The sequence below is a fragment of the Leuciscus leuciscus genome (genome assembly GCF_965113295.1).
Source record: "Leuciscus leuciscus genome assembly, chromosome: 19".
Lineage (NCBI taxonomy): Eukaryota > Metazoa > Chordata > Actinopteri > Cypriniformes > Leuciscidae > Leuciscus > Leuciscus leuciscus.
In genome coordinates, this window is record NC_138743.1 from 3682906 (window position 1) to 3703400 (window position 20495).

Here is a 20495-nt window from a genome sequence, read left to right on the forward strand (position 1 = left end):
CGACAGACACAAAACGGTGTGTTTTTGCTAACTCAAAAAGTGACAATTTTAACATGCTATATAAAAATATCTGTGGAGTATTTTGAGTTAAAACTTCACACACACACTCTGGGGACATCAGAGACTTAAGCCGCGTTTCCACCGAAATTACCCGGAACAATTTGTACCAGGAACTTTTTTTGCCCCAGACTGGTTGCTTTCTGCGTTTACACCGCGGTCTAAAGTACCGGGAAGGTAAACTGCGCGCAACTGCTCCTCCCAGTCTGCGACGGACAGTAATCAGTTTTGAGCGCCACATTTATAATAAGTATGGAGGAGATTCAAACTGTGCTGCAGTTATGTATTGGTTTACTAACGAGGTAATTAACAAAACAAAATAGACGAGCACTGATACTAAAGCGTGTTCAGAAAGCTCGTATGCGTATAAAATTAGACAACGTATGTTATCAGTTATTATGAGATGCCTGGGACGAACGCGCAAAAAAATTTCCTCTTTCGCAAATACGCTTAAAAAAAGCCTGAACCCCGTCTATCAATCATAAATAGTGACAGTCTTGTAAATAGTTGTTTGTTACTAACCTCAAAGCGCTATTTCAATCCTGTTATAGTAAATTTGTAACATGGTTTGGAGTGCCTTGCAATAGATGACAATGTGTAAACATAATGACTTAATAATAAAAGCTGTGGCAGAAAAGAGACGAGCACTGATAAAGCGTGTTCAGTAAGCTCGTAATGCTAACGTTAGATATAAAATTTGTATGTTATCAGCTATTGCGGACATTGACCGTGAGATGGCTGGGACGAACGCGCAGAAAGTTTCCTCTTCCACAAATACCCTTAATAAAGCCTGAAACTAGTCACCAGTCCACCAGTTTTTTTTATTAAATTCCATATTTGCAGACAGACAACTCTTACTGCATGAAGCCACGACACGAACCGCAATAGATTTTTTAAAAAGGGAGGTTAAAAATAAATAAAATGCTGCGTGGAGTCATCCAACCAAAATGCGGCGTGAACGCAACCAATCAGCTTGTGCAGCGCACAAGTCCCACCCCTGAAAGTTCCTGAACTTTGAAAAAGTACTACCTCATGAGCAGGGACTATCGGAGGGGGAAATATTTACCCGGAACTTCATTTAGACCCTGGTTCCTGCGGTGTAAACACAGAGTACCAGCCCAAAGTTCCTAGTTCCTGGGGAAAGTTCCTGCGGTGGAAACGCGGCTTTATTTTGCATCTTGTGAAAAGGGCATTATACCATCCCTTTAAAGGGATAGTTCACCCCAAAATGAAAATGCTGTCATCATTTACTCTCCCTCATGTTGTTCCAAACCTGTATGAGTTTCTTTCTTCTGCTGAACAGAAAATAATATATTTTGAAGAATGGACCCCATTGACTTCCATAGTATTTGTCTATGGGGACCATCAGCGAACAAATGGCACATTTTTGTCTGGCAAAAAAAAAAAAAAAAAACTCTAGGAAAAAAAGTGCAACAATCACTTATTTCTTTGAAACAATGACGTTTTAGCCAACTTCAAGGACATCTCAGACAATGTTGACTTTAAGTCGAAACCTCTACAGTTAGTTGAACATCATACATTTTTTGTTTGATTTTGGTTTCAGACACTTTTATCCACAGTGACCTGCATTTTGCATTCAAGGTATACATTTTATCTATTGATTCATGCGTTCTCTGGGAATCAAACCCATGATTATGGCAATTTTTCATCCATTTCTTCATAAAAAGCACTAAAGAACCGTTATAGTAATTAAGAACTGGAATCAGAATCGATAAATTCCTTATGATTCATATATTTATGGGTTCATATTTAACTCTCTAAAATCTTACATTTGATAACATGATGGTTTGTTCAAATATGAGCAATTAGTAAGTCGTTCTTGCCTTAACGATATCGCACTAAAAAACAGAGTTTAGCGTTTACATCAACAGACGTTTATTAGAGGTGCTATAATTAACCAAAGCTAAATAATCGTTAATTAACACTATCTTTAACACTTTAGTACTTTATTTGGTAATTTTGGTCAATTTTGATGCATTTTGCCCATTTTAAGTTAAACATAAGTGGCAAGAAATGTGTTAATCAGGTTAGCATCGTGTTATTCAAAGCGTGCTTTATTCTGCGTTCTGTATTTTGGCGCTTCAGCTGTCGAATACTTGCAGTCGGAGGCCAGTAGATAATGAAGATGTTTCTCGGACAGCTTGTAACTGTTTGCCACAGTGTTGAAATCCAGCCTGGAGTCCATATATCCACATATGTCAAAGCAGAGAATGTGGAGATATCAGGCGTTGACCTCTAGACCTCGTGGATTGAGCCTTCTCCATTTCTGCACACGTGTGCACATCATTCACATGTGTGCGTTTGGGTTTGTTCTCAGCTGTTGCTATGATTATAGTTTCAGCAATGCCAAATAAAAGCTGAATTTCAGCCTGAAGATAACTATGATTTGCAGTGTTTTATATACTAAATGAGGAATGCTGCATGTTAACCTTTATGCTAGATGCACTATATGCATGTTTTTGAACAAAGTCTCTTTTGATCACCAAGGCTGCGTTTATTTGATAAAAATAAAAATAAAAACAGTAACATTATTACAATTTGAAATGGTAGTTTACTATTTGAATATTTACTATTTGAAACATTTCCTTTAAGAACGAAAGCACTGTCACTTTTGATAAATTTATTGCATCGTTGCTGAAAAAAAGTGCTAATTTCTTTAAAAAAAAAAAACTTACTGACCCAAACTTTTTGAATGGTAGTGTATAGATGGCTTACATAATTATATCTAAATATTTGCTAATATTAAGTACATATCTAAATATTTCAGCACTTTTTGGGGGGTTTCTCAAAAACCTCTGGTGCTCTTCTGTTTTGTTTTTATTTCTGTGAAATAAATTCACCATATTTTATTTAATAATGTTTTTTATTTAATATTTTGTAATTTTATGGGATTTTCTGGTACTAAATAAAATGTATGCAATAGTTACAGTATAATCCATTTGTTCACTTTTTGAACATGGACCTGAAAATTAAATAGCCAACTTAAACGGTCATAAATCTTGAAAGTTTGGTCTCTTTTTTTAAAGACGACACTTGGCAGATTATTGCTGAAGTCAAAAAAGTTTAAAAGTGAACTTTATAGAATTATATATATATATATATATATATATATATATATATATATATATATATATATATATATTTTACATTTATTGTTATAAAACAAATGCTGTTTTAAATTTTTATATGAAAAATATATTTTCTAAAACACGTTTTACTCTAAAACTGCAAGAAAATCAAAGCCATAATCTAAACGAGGAGTGTTTTAAATTTGAGGTTGATATCTCAAAAAATTCGCTTTCAGTCAGATGTTGTTCGGCTGCAGTACTAAACGCTTCCACTAGAGGAAATTTGCTTCCCATTAATTCCCAATGCACTCAGTTTTGACCGCGAGGAGCACAAGTGTGACTATTTTTTTCAGGACCATTTTAACCTTTTAAATACATACATTTTAAAACCTTTTTATTTGTGTGTGTGTTCACATAGCAAGTGCCAAAGTTTCACACCATTCTGACGAAGTAAAAAATGCGCGCGAGAAAAAAAAAAATTCTGTCAAGATTGACCGAAGAGCACCAGAAGGTTAACAGCTGAGAAGCTCCGGCCGTAGATCATCAAGTGTGCATGTACTTGACAGAACTTGAATGTTTTTTGTTGTTTTCTCTTTCAAGCCTCCACACTATTTTCCATCTTCCTTCTTTGACCTCTGACCCTTCACTCCCTCAGCAACCATTTCACCCCGTCACCACACTGTTTGTTTGACCCCCATATTTTCGTACCTTTTTAGCTGTAAACATTTGTTAGTTCTTACAATGACCTTTCCTCACAAAATGTGTGATGCAGAACACCAGGCTGTTGTGATGTTATAGAACGGTACTATTCAGCCTAATCAAATGAACTACACTTATTCTTTTCTTTTTTCTTTTTCTGGCTAACCAGAGAACAAAAGTTGCACACATCCAAATATGAAATCACACAGGGAGGGGGGAAACTCCCAAATAGCATTCAAGAACTGTTGCACTCCAGTGGAATAATCCGTCCCGATATCTCATAAGCGTTATTCCACTTTGGACCATCTCTCATTCACGCCCTTGAATTCCTCAGTCCGTGGCCCAAACATGGAGCGTTCGCTGATAGCGCAGTTTATAAATCATTGCATTGGTTTTTTCCCTTGTCCTCGCTACGTTTGCACAGGAAGCGGAGGAAATCTGGTCCTCGTTATTTACTCTTGGCTTTGGTTATTTGATTATCGTCTGTCTGCATGTACTTCTCTCTGATTGCACGGAGAAGGACACGCACCTCTCCGGGTTTTTTTTTTTTTTTTTTACAGCCTAATGGGACTCACCTTGAGCCGAATATGCAGATGCTTCAAAGTCTGAGTGCTTGCAACATCTGGTTGTTGTATTAACGTGTCCGTTGAACTTTCAAAGGGATTTACGGCTGCTCTAGAAGTCGCCCTGTGGTGAAAAATTCTTGCCAATGGCTTTTGTTCATATGTGCCTCCCAGTGCCATAGCAACCACTAATTATAGCATTCCATGGATTCCCTTTTTAAGACGACGACGACGAGGAAGAAAATTACAGCCACCTCTTGGCCCTGTGACCCCACTGCTCACTATCTAATATAGCAATATTGGTTGCCTTCAAAGATGTCCTGACTTATGATTTGTTATTAGTGGTGTTTGTTTAGGCAGGCTCCATTATTATTGCTCATGTTTAAAGTATTAAAAAGCATGCAACTCATCCCGCATCTGTATATTACATATATGCATGAAGGTTGTAGCTGTGTGTGCGCCCTGATGCCGTTTTGGTGCGAGAGCCTCTAATATGAACATCTATGATGGTTTTGATTCAAAGACAGCTGTAAGAAGAAACTTGGAGACTGCTGTGATTTCCCTACAGGAATGTGTATGTGGTCTAGATCTCTCTGTTCAAACACAGTGCGGTCGGTTAAAAATACACCGTCGTGAAAAAACATGTCTCTCCACGCAGGTAGTTTTTAATCCACTGTTTGGCTCTTAAATCTAATTGATTTATGCTTTTTGCTTGTGTCTTTCAGCCCTCCGAGGCCTTTTCGGTTTCCCAAAAGGTAAGCTCGCTGTTGAACTCCTTTTTTTATTTATGAGATTTTAATAATTTAGTTTAAAAAAACAAAACAAAAAATATTACAAAGTTATTTAAAATTATTTTATTTGATTACTTGATGTTTTGCATGAAGTTAAGTGGTAATGTATGGAAGTTTGTTTCCGCCATTGAATAAAAAAGAAATGAGGTAATTGCGACTATTTTCACATTTTTCACAATTCTGACTTTTTTTCTCGCAATTTAGTTTAAATCTCGTAATTCAGATTTGTTTTTCTTCTTAGAATTGGGCTTTATAACTCGCAATTGCGAGTTTATATCTCAAAATCCTGAGAAAGAAGTCAGAATTGCGAGAAAAAAAGTCAGAATTGCAAGATATAAACTCACAATTGCGAGAAAAAAGTCAGAATTGTCAGAAATAAACTCGCAATTGCGAGATATAAAGCCCAATTCTGAGAAAAGAATTCATAATTGCGGGAAAAAAAGTCCGAATTGCAAGATCTAAACTCACAATTGCAAGGAAAAAAGTCAGAATTGCAAGATATAAAATCGCATTTGCGAGATATAAAGCCCAATTCTGAGAAAAGAATTCATAATTGCGGGAAAAAAAGTCAGAATTGCAAGATCTAAACTCACAATTGCAAGGAAAAAGTCAGAATTGCAAGATATAAAGCCCAATTTTGAAAAAAGAAGTCCAAATTGCGAGAAAAAAAGTCATAATTGCCAGAAAAAAAGTCATAATTGTGAGATATAAACACACAATTGCCGGAAAATTTCTCAATTGCCAGAAAAAGTCATAATTGTGAAATACAAACTCGCAATTGCCAGAAAGTCAAAATTGCAAGAAAAATATCAGAATTGTGAGAGAAACTCGCAATTGTGAGTTTATATTCCGTAATTCTGACTTTCTATAACCTCACAATTCTGAAAAAAGAAGTTAGAATTGTGAGATAAAGTCGCAATTATCTTTTAAATATTTTTTTTCCGTGGTGGAAACAGGCTTCCATAGTAATGTGCATTAAATGCTTGATGAATCTTTCTCAATTGCAGTTATGCAGAGCTCATTGCTGATTGGCCGGTGGTGGTGTTGGGGGTGTGCACCGTTCTCATCGTGGTTTGTGCTCTGGTCGGTATTCTCGTGCCTGACCTGCCTGACTTCTCAAATCCGCTGCAGGTGAGCATGAGGAACATTTGCACAGAAATTTCAGCTAACGGAAATGTTTGGTTTTTCTAACCAAATCTAGTTTTTCGAGGGCCGAAATCAGTGACCAAAACAGACGTTTCAGGCCGCATTTACAGTACATGATTCAAGTGACCCAATTCTGATTAGTTTCCTCCCATGTGGCACAGATCGGATATGACCCACGAACGTGTAAGCAGGAAAAAAACACATAGATCTCGATATTCTCAGATCGATTTCAGGCCTCATTCATATGTGGAAATAAATCTGATATGAATCAGATACATGTATTTGCGTCTGCCATGTAAGTGGACAGATCGGATATTCCCGTCATTGAAAAAGCGACGGTGACGAATGACGTCAACTCAGGTGGACACCAACCGCGATCACATGACCAGGCTGCAATAATGGCTCTCCTCTTGTTTACTCCGCCTCAAGAGACCAATGTTTTGACCTTTAAAGATTGTGCGGAAAGCAAAAGTTTTCACTTCGTCTGCGTCCATTGCAAATCGCGCCATTTTTTTAAACTTCCTTTTCGGCTGCAGTTTTTTCCGGGTCAGTTCGTCTACCTTGGGTTGTCAGATATGGGTCACTTTTAAAAGATGTAAGCTGGTCATAAAATCTGATATAGTCAACAAATCAAAATTGGGCATGAAGACCTAATTAGCGCGTCTCTGATGGCACGTTTTGACTGTTCAGCGTCTATTTTGTGCGCACAACGTGGATAAGTTACAACAATTAAACATGTCAGCTGTGTAGACACTCGCTCTGGATCGACAATATTAATTTCTCGATTTTAATCGGTATTGATATTGTTTCTTAAAATCCCCCTGTAGTCAATAATTGTATCTTTGATCACCAAAATATCATATTTAAGCGTTTTCGGTGCATCCCAATTTTTTTGTGTTGTTTATAGTATATAGACAATTTTCATGCTGTGATGCTTCTTCACAACATTCTGTCCAATAACATGGTTTTGCCATCATGCTTTTTGGAACTTTTTTATTTATTTTTATGAACACTTCATGAATTCTATAGTAATTCAAATTAATTGACATCCCTGCGCGTATTGATGTTATTAAACCCTACATGGATCAAATCCTGATGGAAAAATGTCTTGCCTGAAATGTCTACAGAAGTACGGCAGTCTGAGTGAAGATTTGTTGTCATTTGTCTTGTTAGGGATTTGAACCGAGGGGCACTGCAATAGGCCAGCGACTTGTAACATGGAACAACATGGTGAAAAACACGGGATACAAGGCAACGCTGGCCAACTACCCCTTCAAATACGCAGATGAGCAGGCCAAAAGGTAACAGTCCACTTCTTTCTCATCTGATAACCATATTTTCCTAGTTCGTATTCATCAGATGAATGATGTGAGGATTAGAGCTCAGGCCAGGATTGGTTGAAATAGTTAAGGGATTGCAGTGTCTACAGGATTTGGGGTTTGTAGTAGAGGACATGGCCTTTATTTATGTTATTTAAATGCATAAAATTCAGCACAATGAATCAATTCACAAGAACTCTGGTCAAGCGTACTTAATTTATGTATTAGTGAAATCGAATACATTGACAAGACGCCCAAATGACTACTGGAAATGCTGGAAAATCAAAACAATTTATATCTATTTTTTTCTCCGGAATAGCAGTTCTTGGTAATGAGATGTGTGTTGGCTCATCTTGATCCGGATCATTGTAAGTTGGATTAGAGATCATGACAGAAACGTCCTGAAAGAGAGTGAGCGTGTGTATGGCACGGCTCCGTCTCAGCGTGTGCATAGGCGTCTTCCCTCTGATTAAAGAGACTTCCTGTCTGTGGAGCAGGATGTGCTGTCAGAAGCGGTCCTGCCCTCTGTCAGTAATAATGATAACGGGCGTTTCAGTCGCAGATCTCTAATGGCAACAATGTGAGGAGGGTTTCCTGTGGCCGAAATTGTGTGCTTTGGAATTAATAATTAGCAAGGATTTTCGGTTCCACTTTATTTTGATAGTCCACTTTAGACATTCTACTAACTATAAGTAACTTTGCAATTACATGTCAACTAACTCTCATTAGAGAGGTTATGGTTGGGTGTTAGAGTTCGGGTTAGTAGAAAAAGTTGGCATGTAGTTCCCAAGTTATAGTCAGTAGAATCTCTGTTGGGGGAGCATCAAAATAAAGTGTTTTTAAGCAGATATTAAGCAGACAGTCTACTCTCTACAGTTAGTTGACATGTAGTTGCAAAGTTACTTATAGTTAGTTGAATGTCTAAAGTGGACTATCGAAATAGTGTTATGATTTTTCTTTCATTAAAGCTTTCGAAGAATCAATCACAAGTTAAGAACCGCTAGATTATGGTTTTGTGTGACACAGAGGTTTTATTTGGGTAACTTTCAACATAAAGAACAGTGATGTATATAGACCATAGCCTGAGTAGATATACTTAATTTGACACAAATGTAAACAAAGCTGTGAGGGACAGACATGCAGCCAAAGACATTTTTTGAAATACATTGATTTAATTAGCAAATGCTCTCTTTTTCTGTGTTTTAGTCACCAGGATGACCGGTGGTCCAAGGATCACTATGATAGAAAGAAAAGACAAGCGGAGTGGGATTTCAGTAAAGACAGTTTCTTCTGTGATGTACCAGGTGAGTTTTTACATTCACTCTTATCATATAGAAATGACCACACTCCAAAACCATATGTCCGTAGGTTCGGTTTTCAAAAATACAATAAAAGCAGTCATATTGTAAAAATGTTAAAATTACTATTGTTTTCTATTTGATTTATTTTAAACATATTTTAAAATGTCATTTATTCCTGTGATCAAAGCTGAATTTTCAGCATCATTACTCCAGTCTTCAGTGTCACATGATCCTTCAGAATCATTCTAATATGATGATTTGCTGCTGACAAATGTATTTTGGAGTCAATATACTGGCAAAATGAAGCACAGATGTATGAAAGACACTATTGGAGATGTGGTGACATGAATCAAAGCCGCCACCTAGTGGACCAATGAGAGAGGTTTTTTAGTTTAAAGGGTCATGAAATCCCAAAACATATTTTTTGAGATGTGAACAGATATGTACAAGCTGCACATCACTGAAAACACTAAAAGCACTGAACAAAAAGTATCAATGCCTTTTATTCTTTCTGTGTTAAACTGACCTGTTGTTTGTTCAGAGACTGTAGTGCTCGTAAATGGCATGAAAATATTATTTTTAACTCAATTTGTTTTCTCCTCCGTGGTCTTATTTTAATATTCATGTCTGTATAATGAGTGTGTTGCAGGTCTGTGTTTTATTGGTTGTTTTCTCCCCTTTTCCCACCTTCTACTCTCCCACTTTTCCATTTTTTTTTTGACTTTTTCCAACTCTGAGGTGTGAATGGCCAGGCTAAAACAGGTTGGGTTTCATGATACTTTAATTACCAAATGTTGTCTCTCTACAGGTGACAGCTATTCCCGAATCGTATTTGCCTCTGCCGAGGGAAAGAACTTGTGGAATATACAGGCAATAAAGTCCATGTGCAATTTTGACAATACACGGGTATGTAGCATTACATTGCATTGCATGTATTGGTTATACCATTTGCAGATGTTTGATGTCGGAAATGTGTTTTATACTAGTGTTTTTCATGTCTGATTCTTCAGGTTCGCTCCCATCCCCAGTACTTGGATCTGTGTCAGCGCACAACTGCTGCCTCCTGCTGTCCCAGCTGGACACTTGGGAACTACATAGCCGTCCTTACTAACAAATCCTCCTGCCAAATGATCACAGAGCGAGATGTTTCCCACACCCTTAAAATCCTGCGCTCCTGTGCAAAGTATTACCACAACGGCACCCTTGGTCCGGAATGTTGGGACATGACCACCCGTAAGAAGGACCTCAAGTGTGGCAACGTGCCGAGGAAGTGTACAAAATACAATGCCGTGTATCAGATTTTTCACTTTTTGGTGGACAAAGACTTTCTGAACCCAAAGAACACTGAGTACCTTCCACCTAACCTCAAGTACAGCATGCTCTTCGCTCCCACGGAGAAAGGAGAAACAATGATGAACATTTACTTGGACAACTTTGAGAACTGGAACTCCTCGGATGGGATCACGACCATCACAGGAATAGAATTTGGCATTAAACACAACTTGTTTCAGGACTACCTGCTAACAGATACCATGTATCCCGCAATAGCTATTGTGATTGTGTTGGTGGTTATGTGCGTCTACACAAAATCAATGTTCATCACCCTTATGACCATGTTTGCTATCATTAGTTCTCTGATTGTCTCGTATTTCCTATATCGTGTGGTCTTCAACTTTGACTTCTTCCCCTTCATGAACCTCACTGCGCTCATCATACTGGTGGGAATTGGTGCAGACGATGCCTTCGTGCTCTGTGACGTCTGGAACTACACAAAGTTTGACAAACCCAATTCTGAGCTCTCTGAAGCGGTTAGCGTCACGCTTCAACACGCGGCACTCTCAATGTTCGTCACCAGTTTCACCACATCCGCTGCCTTTTACGCCAATTACGTGAGCAACATCACTGCTATCAGATGTTTCGGTGTATACGCTGGTACTGCCATCCTGGTTAACTACATACTGATGGTCACCTGGTTGCCAGCTGTGGTGGTCCTACATGAGCGGTACCTGGTCAACGTCTTTACATGCTCTCGGTCACAACACCGCCAGACGACGGGCATTACAACGTTTTGGACAACCCTTTGCCAAATGGTCAACAAGTGTCTTTTTAGCATCTCTGAGGCCTCACGGATTTTCTTTGAGAAGGTTTTGCCTTGCGTCGTGATAAAGTTGCGCTACTTGTGGCTCTTGTGGTTCCTGGGTTTGACGGTGGGTGGCGCCTACGTTGTTTGCGTGAATCCCAAGATGAAACTGCCTTCTCTGGAGCTGTCGGAGTTCCAGGTGTTTCGTTCCTCACATCCCTTTGAACGCTACGATGCGGAGTACAAAAAACTCTTTATGTTTGAACGGGTCAACCATGGGGAAGACCTACACATGCCGATCACCATCATTTGGGGTGTTACTCCAGTTGACAGTGGAGATCCCCTGAACCCCAAAAATAAGGGTAAACTAACACTCGACACAACCTTCAATATTGCGAGTCCTGGAAGTCAGGTTTGGATTCTCAATTTTTGCCAGAAGCTTAGGAACCAAAGCTTCGTGTTCCAGTCGGAGGAGCAAGACTTCACGAGCTGCTTCATGGAGACTTTCAAGCAGTGGATGGAAAACCAAGACTGTGAGGAAGCATCCGTCTATCCCTGCTGTAGTCAGTCCACGTTCCCTTACCGGCAAGACGTCTTTGAGTTGTGCATCAAACGAGCCATTATGGAGCTTGACCGAAGCACCATCTACCACCTTGACAGCAAGACTCCAGGCCCAAGGTTTGACATCAATGACACAATTCGGGCAATTGTGCTCGAGTTTCAAAGTACCTACCATTTCACTCTGGCGTATGAAAAGATGCATCAGTTTTACAGAGAAGTTGATGCTTGGATTGAAGAGGAGCTGAGGGATGCTCCTGAGGGACTGAACTACGGATGGTTCGTAAGCAACTTGGAGTTCTACGACCTACAGGATAGCCTTTCGGATGGGACTCTTATCGCTATGGCATTATCGGTGGTGGTGGCCTTCAGTGTTATGCTCCTGACCACCTGGAATATCATCATCAGCCTCTACGCCATCATATCCATCGCAGGAACCATATTTGTAACAGTTGGATCGTTGGTGCTCTTGGGTTGGGAACTAAATGTGCTTGAATCAGTGACGATCTCAGTTGCTGTAGGTCTCTCTGTGGACTTTGCTGTCCATTACGGCGTGGCATACCGTCTTGCCCCAGAACCAGACAGGGAAGGAAAGGTGATTTTCTCCTTGAGTAGAATGGGCTCGGCTATAGCTATGGCAGCACTCACAACATTTGTAGCCGGTGCTATGATGATGCCATCCACAGTTCTGGCCTACACCCAACTGGGCACGTTTTTGATGCTAATCATGTGCATTAGTTGGGCCTTTGCTACGTTTTTCTTTCAATGCATGTGTCGCTGTCTTGGTCCTCAAGGCACCTGTGGACAGATTCCTTTGCCAAAGAAACTCCAGTGCTACACCTTTACAGAGCACACGCCTGAAAGCCAATCTAATCCAAGCCAAGGTAAACTTGGTGCTTGCTACACGACCAAGTACCAGATAGATAACGCAAGAAGTGAGGGTCTACATGAACACTATGAGCTTGAGCCCTTGGCGCTGAATGTCAGAAATGAGGAAAAGGCTTCCGACGAGGAACAGGAATCATGTACACAGTTGCACAACGGTATCACTTCTCATCACTCAACCATGTGCTCACCACACACTCCACTGAAAAGCAACACAGACTCAAGAGAACCCAATCCTGAGCTTGAAAATGGCTCAGAACTTTCTCATCCTCATCAGTATACTTGCAATACAAGGTGCACCTGTGAGAACTCAATGCATCAATATATGAGGGAGCAACAAAGGACTCCTTATCATCCTTGCAGCCAATCTCGAGAAACCCAATGCTCCGCTAATCAGACCAATCGCTTACCTGTGGGTCAGAACTTTCAGTCCTCATGGGATACGACGCACACTCCCACTAATTGTGGCCACTTTTGCTCTCAGAGTCAAACATCAAGACCAGTCCCTCACAGATGTTTCCCTGGAGGCTACAGCATGCAAACAGTGCATCTTTTGCATCAGGCGCTGTTGTCCGATACTGCAGTGCACGACGAGTCTCACATCAGTGCAAGTGGACCCAATTCGCCTCTACCAGAGAACCAGAACTTTCCTGCTCACATTCAGTTTCCAGATGTTCAGCGCTGCTCTCTGCCTGACACAACTCAAGTCTGTACTGTTAATCATGATACACAGAAGACAGGAGACCTAGGATTAAATTCCCAGACCCCTCAAAAAATACCATTGAACCATATAAAAACAAAAGTAAATGGCACTTGTGTTTTAATACAGGACAGTTGTGAGATTCGCGAAGCGATTCCAGTGGTACCGGAGGAAAGTGTCAAATTCAATCAAAGTAACAAAGACAATAATGAAAGGGCAGAGCCTGTCTCTCACAAAAAAAACTGTTTTAAAAAGACTGTAAAAGTGAAGTGCAATTCTGCAGAGTTTCACAAGCCAAAAACCAGCGTGCCTACTATTGCCATTAATTCGAAAGCCTCATCTGAGAGTTTATGCTAACATGTAAAGTTAGTGTTAGACTGCGATATCAAAGCATAATGCCATATTAAGATTTAGCACAGAAAAGCAACTACAGGAGAGCGTTCCTTGACATCATGTGCATGTGAATTGCTGACATGACGTCAAGGGAAACATTTATATTTGGAAAACAAGTCTTGTTTAAGAACAAATTGTTTAATTTGTGTGACCTCTCTTTTTTTTTTTTTATATCTGGCCACAGGCCATCACTTTTTCATGAGAACAAAAAAAAAAAACGTATTCAGAATTTATTTTCCTGCACATTTCATATGAACTTGTATATATATTTTTTGTGTGTATTGTGTATGTATTTGAGTCATGCACTTTTTTGTTGATGTTGATTTGATTGTTTCGCCTGTAAAGTAAACTTCAGTAGTTTATGTGCTGGTGAATTGAAAAACTGATTGTGCTTTGTTTCAAAGTTGTCGTTGTTTCTTCCCAGTTTCTCGGATAAAACTGCCTCCTTCTGCAGCGTGCAAACATTTACATTAGCCTCAGGACTTCAGGAAAATCTAGTCAGTTTATGACTTTACACTGAAGAATTTTTTGTCAAATATACCAAGTGTGAATTTAAGTGTACAAATGTGTCCTTGACATATACTGTGTGTATGTCTCACCCAAACATTTATTTATTAACTAAGTCATCTTAAAAAAATAGGGAGTTGTTTTGTTTTTTTAAAGAAAGATAATCACCAATTTGACATTATTATTTATGTTCTATACAATTGGTTTTTGGTTATTTAATATTGGGTCTACAAATAAAGGCTGCTATCTGATATAATAATAATAGTAGCAATAATAATTCAAATGTATAATACAGTTGTGAAATATATATATTTTATGTGAACGTGTCACCTGATATGTGCTTTTTTTGGAGTAACCATCAGGTTTATTTAAATTAACAATGCAAGTCATGTTTTAACAAGTAGTGTCACACAGATATTTGGACACTTGGTATGAATTATAAGACTCGGTATGATTTATTCAACTTTATTTGCCAAATCCTGGAACACTATTAAAAAATAAAAGGTGTTGCTGTAAATCGAGAATTTACATAATAGCTAAAAAAAAAAATCATAATTCTACTGACCTTTACACCAATTGACAATGAGAAGTACATTCACATTATGGATTATACAAAATAAACTATACAATACAAAATAAACTATACAATATGGTTTCCAGCTTTAATTTTTGGTGACGTCATTGTCCAAAAGAGGGAAGGTAAACACAGGATGGATGGATGAAAGCCTGGGAGCAAAACAAGTTATATACCGGTAAGCATTTGTACAAGAATCATACACAAGTCCTTCATAGTTACACTGCAGTGTCTGCGAGAACGTTTGCTTCTTCAAGATTTTTTTCAACCTCATTGACTTTAGTATTTGTTTGTTTTACCTTGGTGTTTTTTCTAATTTTATGCAGAAGTTGGTCATAAAACCACTCCAAGTCCTGGCTGTCATTGGGCCACAGAAGGTATCTTCTGTTCTCAATGTAGGATCTCAGTTGTTCATACTTCAGTAACCTGTACTGCGGTATGTTCCCTACAACCAGCACCACCAGAATGTCCTTTAGCTCCACTAGCATCCTGCACTGTGCCAGGGTGAAGGTTTCTAGGCACCAGCCATCCTTGAGGAAACGTTCAGACACCACACATAGGGTTTTATGACTGTTCTGGATTGCGTTTCGCATGTTGGTAAGATGGTCCTCCCCGGGTATGAAGTCTCGCTCCTCGAAGCAGCAGCGGAGTGTGTTCTGCTCTGAGAACTGAGAGTCTAGTCTGTTCAGCAGCGCTCTTTCTACCCACTTCATATCTCTGGAACTAAAACAAAGATACACATCGTACAAGAATCGATCAGGATCAGGTTCCTCTCGCTTTCCATCCACAAGTTCGCCAGTGAGCTTTTTGTAAAGCTTGAAGATGTAGCCACGTCCATGGACATAAATGATGGCGCTAGCAGTGAGTAATATGATAAGTGCGAAACAGAAAATGAAAAGCACAAGCCTTAGTTTTTCAGATCTCCTCTCTTCCTCTTCATCCTCACATTGTATGTTGGATCTCACAACCGGAACCATGTACTGATCCTCAGGACTTGCACATATCACATCCTCAATGGGGTGGAAAATGGTTACGTTGGTTTGATTGAGCCATGTTTGGAAATCCCTTAGCTTGCAATCGCAGCGGAAATCGTTGTTCATCAGGCTGAGGTAGTGGAGGCTGCTAAAGAGATTTGGATCCACTGAATAAATAGAATTATGTTCCAGACTAAGTATTTGAAGACTTTCAGGGAATATACCGTTTGGAAGGTACTTCAAAGAGTTGAAGGACAAATCCAATAAGATCAAAGAGGTAAGGTCTTTGAAAATGTCTTTGGGAAGTGACTGAAGCAGGTTGGAACTCAGAAAAAGCTGCTGTAACTGGTGAAGATTGTTAAACACGTTTAAACATTTTCCTTCTGACCAGATAACTTCCAAACCTGCAGATGCAAGATCAAGGATTTGTATTTTTTGTGAAAGCACGTTATGTCCGTCATTCGGGCAATAAACAAGCTCGTTGCCTCGAAGAACGATTTCCACAATTTGAGGAAATCCCTCTAGTATTGTGTAGAGTTCAGACATGGAAGAAAACTTGTTCAAATGCAGGTCAAGGGTTGTAAGATTTTTGGTAGTTTTGAGTAAATCAGACACGTATGTAATTTTGTTGTCACCCAAGTAGAGCTTCTCCAGGTTTGGTAAGGGGTCAAATCTATCTACATATTTGAGAGCATTTCCTGTTAAGTTTAGGATGAGTAGATTTGGAAGCCCTTGAAATGACATACTTCCAAGCATCCATATATGATTACAAGACAAATCAAGCACCTCAAGCTTCTCTAGATTCTGAAATGTTTTAGAATCAATATTACCAAGGAAGTTTTTGGACAGGTTTAGCTTCAGTAAATTTGTCATACCCAAAAAAGCACTGTTTTCAATCTTGTTGATCTGACTTTCTGCCAATGTAATTTGTTCTAGACTTGACAAATAACTAAATACTGAATTTGACAGAGTGAAAATGCGTGAATTGGAGAGATCGAAAATCTTAATACCACTCGTCTCAAGACCCTTGAATGTGAATTGGTCTGGATCTTTTGAATTACTACCAGAAGATTTGCCCATGCTGTAACTGTTACTGAGAATGAGACTTTGGAGTTTGGTACCAGTGATTGCATTAAAAAAACGCGTTGCCGTGTTAACATTAAAGCCGTTTCCAGACAGGTCTAATTCAGTTATGGACATGTTCTTAAATGGGTTTCCACACTTGTCCCATCCTAACCAGTACTCGTTCATGTCTTGCAGTCTCACGGAGGACAGTTTCAGAAGCGTGAAATGTTTACCCTGAAAGCCGAGGAGCTCTTCTTCACAGACGCTCTTCACTTTGTTGCGAGAGAGATCGAGCCAATGGAATCTCCTCATGTTTAAAAAGAATGATGCCGGCTGGATTCTTTGAATGTTGTTCTCACGCAAATCAAGCATCTCGAGAGACACCAGAGGTCTGAGGAAGTCAGCAGACAAAATGGCATCATCTAAATTACACTGACTGAGAGTGAGAATTTTAAGGTTTAATAATCCATTTAACGCTCCTGTCTCTATTTTCAGGACGTGGTTGTAGTCTAGTTTAAGTGATGTTAAATTAGCTAGTCTTCTGAATGTATTGTTTCTGATCACAAGTCCTGGTGTTTGGTGCGTCAGTATAAGGGCTTGTAGTCCGTCCAGAAGAGAAAAGGATGTTTCGTTGAGTTCAGCAATACTGTTGTTACTTAGATCCACTTTATTTACATGTGTGGGAAGCTCTGGCACCTCTTGAAGACCTTTATCAATGCAGAGGGCGACAGAGGCGCCAATTGAACACACTGAGGTGCATTTCACAATTTGAGTGCTGACGCAAAATCCAAGGAGTATTAGAGATAATCTGTGTTGTTTTGCCATTCTGAGATCCCTGTAGAAAACAAGTAACAATTTACCAACACATTTTTTTGTTTACATTTTATCATTTACTCAAAGATTATACTCCACAGCAGCATTGCCGGTTTGGTCCAACACAAGGATGTTTATGGAAACATTTTCACAAAGCCTTTATGTATAGTGCACTATAAAAGTATTTTAATGGATTATTTATGCCTTGTAATGCACGTCATAATGCATGGTATGGTCTTATGAATAATTGTTACCACACATTTATAATAGCCTACATTTCTTACATTTTTATCTATTCGCCTTTAGAAGATATAATGCATTAAAACATACAACAAACAACCAGTTTATGATGTAACAATCAATCTGCAAATATTAGAATGCATTTTAACTTTGGTTACAGTGATTTATGAAAAGTTATAAAGCACATATATGAATATATTCATAATGCAATACATAAAGGCTTTAAGTAAAGTGTGACCAAATTTTTTTTCTTGGGCAAAGTATCCCTTCCGAAAATTAACCATGGTTTTACTTCAAATAATAATGAAAAAAAACATAGTTAGCCTAGGGTAAACCACGATAACCACAAAATAACAATGGCTTTGTTCTAACCTAAACACTACCCATAGTTTTAACATGGGATTTGTGGTAAAACTGTTTATACAAATGGTAATAATTTCTTTTTAAAAACATCGTTACTCCGGTTAATTTTCGTAAAATGTGCATTTTAAGTTTCTAAATACAGTGTGGTTAGCAAACATAAATGGGTTATCTGAATATGAAATGCAAATCTTACATGTAGCCTAGCTCAGACTAAACCTACTGAATCAGGCATAAAGCCAGGACAGCTACGTCTGTAGAACTCATTTATCTTACTATTTGTTTGTTTAACTAGTTCAAGGTTCAGTGATTTCCGAGAAAAACGCCCACGTAGATTTAAATGTGGTATTCGTTTTATTATAACCACACATACGGTATTGAGAGATTTACATCAAAAGTCATGGATAATAATAACTGATCAATTGAGTTTTACCTTTTCGACCACAGTTTCTGAAGTCATTTCATAGTCACATAGACAGGTAAAGTTTCAGAGGTTCCGTACGGCGATAACGCGGAGTCGATCTGTTCTTTCTTCCTTCGTTTCATTTGTGTTTCCCAATGTTTCTGAAATAGGAAACAACTTTCTGACCCTGCAGTGACTCGGTGTCCGGTGAAGAGTCATTCAGTGTGAGAACAGAAAGTTCTAAGACACCCCGAACAAACTGTAGATTCAGCACAGCGACGGTGTAGTTTAGTGAGCCTTTTCTCCACACCAAATGTGCAGTATTCCTCCACTCTGTGCTACTGTGTTCAATTGTCTTGTAGCATACTATGGTAAGACCAAACTTTAGCAGCACTAGCAGTGTGTACTACATAGGGGCAGTCATGTTATTGATATAATTGTTTTATTCATTAAAGAAACAGATCTAAAACAACGACCAATACAGTCATATTTCGTATTTTAACGCATATTTTAATACGTTATTGTAGCTGTGAACTGTTCAAACATTAATATAGGATACTGACAGTGACTAGATTAAACATAGTGGAGTTCATCATATAAATAAGTTAATTTTATGCACGTTTTTATCTAAGAATGAAATCGATTTATCTTTACGCTTTTAAAAAAACTGCCGCTCGAAAGAACAAAAAAGCGCGGGCGCTTACAATTCAAAAAGTAACGGTCATTCTGGAGAACAACAGACACATTATTCTCGGGACGATTTCTTTAATAATTACTAAATATCTTGTATGAGTGGTTTATCATATTTTAAAATCCCAGGTACATCACATTGTAGAGGATACGGTTGTTTTTGTTTAGGCCTATTGGCAGACTGAATCTGCCCCTGCAAACAAAGCCGTTTAAAGGTAAGAATAGCATCTGTTGTTAAGACTTATTAAAGTCATCTGTGCAAACAACGAAACGAATAATATATTTCGCTGTATATGAAAGCTATAAAGTTATTTTAATGTCAGGTTACATAAGGGGACACCTGAAGGCAGTTAATTTATTTTGAGAAATGAATTTATTTGATAAACTTATCGGAGAAAGTTGTATTATTCCTCTTTTATATTAAGGAGGAAATTCTGTCACAAAGGTTCTAGAAACTGTAAGGTATATATTTATAGTTTTATAATTTATTAAAATATTTGATGTATTTATATGATGGCCTATATTTTATTTTTCAAAATAAGAGTCAAAATTACGTTAACACAAACAATACCAGACAGGGAACTAACTCAAACTGAAGGCTTAATACACAGCAAACAAAAGAGCGAAGAAGATGATTGATGAGAACACAGGTGAAAAGGATGATTAATCACAACAACAAAAAAAAAAGAAAAAAAGAAAAAAAAGTGAACTGGGTCAAATGACAGGCACAGGAAAAACGGAACCAAAATACATATATCTAACAATGTCTGTCATTGTTAGCCAGAAACAAATCAGAGCTCTTGTCAATAGAAATCTGCATTAGCTGAAAACCTGGCCAAATGAAAAGTATTATGTTAATTTTTTGCATGTAATATATGACCATAATTAATGTTCTTCTGTGTTTGCATATTGTAATTCGAATAATGTGAGGTCATTTATGTAACAGAAGCTAAATTAAATTGTGCACATTAGTCATAAAATCACTGTTATGTACAACGTTGCATCCAATTTAATAAAGTTTTATTAATAAATTGTTTTATATCATTCAACACCATGGTGTAAGATGGGAGTTCAAACAAAAAGTAACTCTCAAAGCCAAAACAAATAAAGCAAAAGGGCGTTTGATTGCACAATGGACCTGACTTCTCAATGGGGATGTTTTTAAAAGCAACTTCCTGCATGTGCCTAAAGAAGGACGTTGTTAAACGAGCCTTTCAGTCTGATGTCACAAATGTGTGAAATAAATAGAGTATGAATACAATATAAAGACTGTACTGTTAGTGGATGA

The 20495-nt window shown here is 38.3% G+C and overlaps 2 protein-coding genes and 1 long non-coding RNA gene across 4 annotated transcripts in view; 1 reads left to right on the forward strand and 2 right to left on the reverse strand.

Annotated features, from left to right (window-relative positions):
• disp1 (dispatched homolog 1) overlaps positions 1-13972 on the forward strand; it is a 69748-nt gene extending 55776 nt beyond the window's left edge. For both annotated transcript variants that reach the window (XM_082147125.1, XM_082147124.1), the window contains exons 3-8: positions 5134-5163; positions 6207-6330; positions 7519-7646; positions 8871-8968; positions 9774-9871; positions 9976-13972. In XM_082147125.1, coding sequence (XP_082003251.1) covers positions 5134-5163; positions 6207-6330; positions 7519-7646; positions 8871-8968; positions 9774-9871; positions 9976-13545 — 4048 coding nt within the window. In that variant the 3' untranslated portion in view covers positions 13546-13972. The remainder of the gene's footprint in view (positions 1-5133; positions 5164-6206; positions 6331-7518; positions 7647-8870; positions 8969-9773; positions 9872-9975) is intronic.
• Positions 1-20495, reverse strand: part of LOC309482145 — a 241987-nt gene that overhangs the window by 8042 nt on the left and 213450 nt on the right. The gene's annotated exons all lie outside the window — the stretch shown is intronic.
• tlr5a (toll-like receptor 5a) lies at positions 14538-18933 on the reverse strand. The gene is made up of 2 exons (XM_082147161.1): positions 18548-18933; positions 14538-17536 (listed from the first exon to the last, which is right to left on the reverse strand). The coding sequence occupies exon 2, from the start codon at positions 17524-17526 to the stop codon at positions 14881-14883; it is 2646 nt and encodes an 881-aa protein (XP_082003287.1). The 5' UTR covers positions 17527-17536; positions 18548-18933; the 3' UTR covers positions 14538-14880.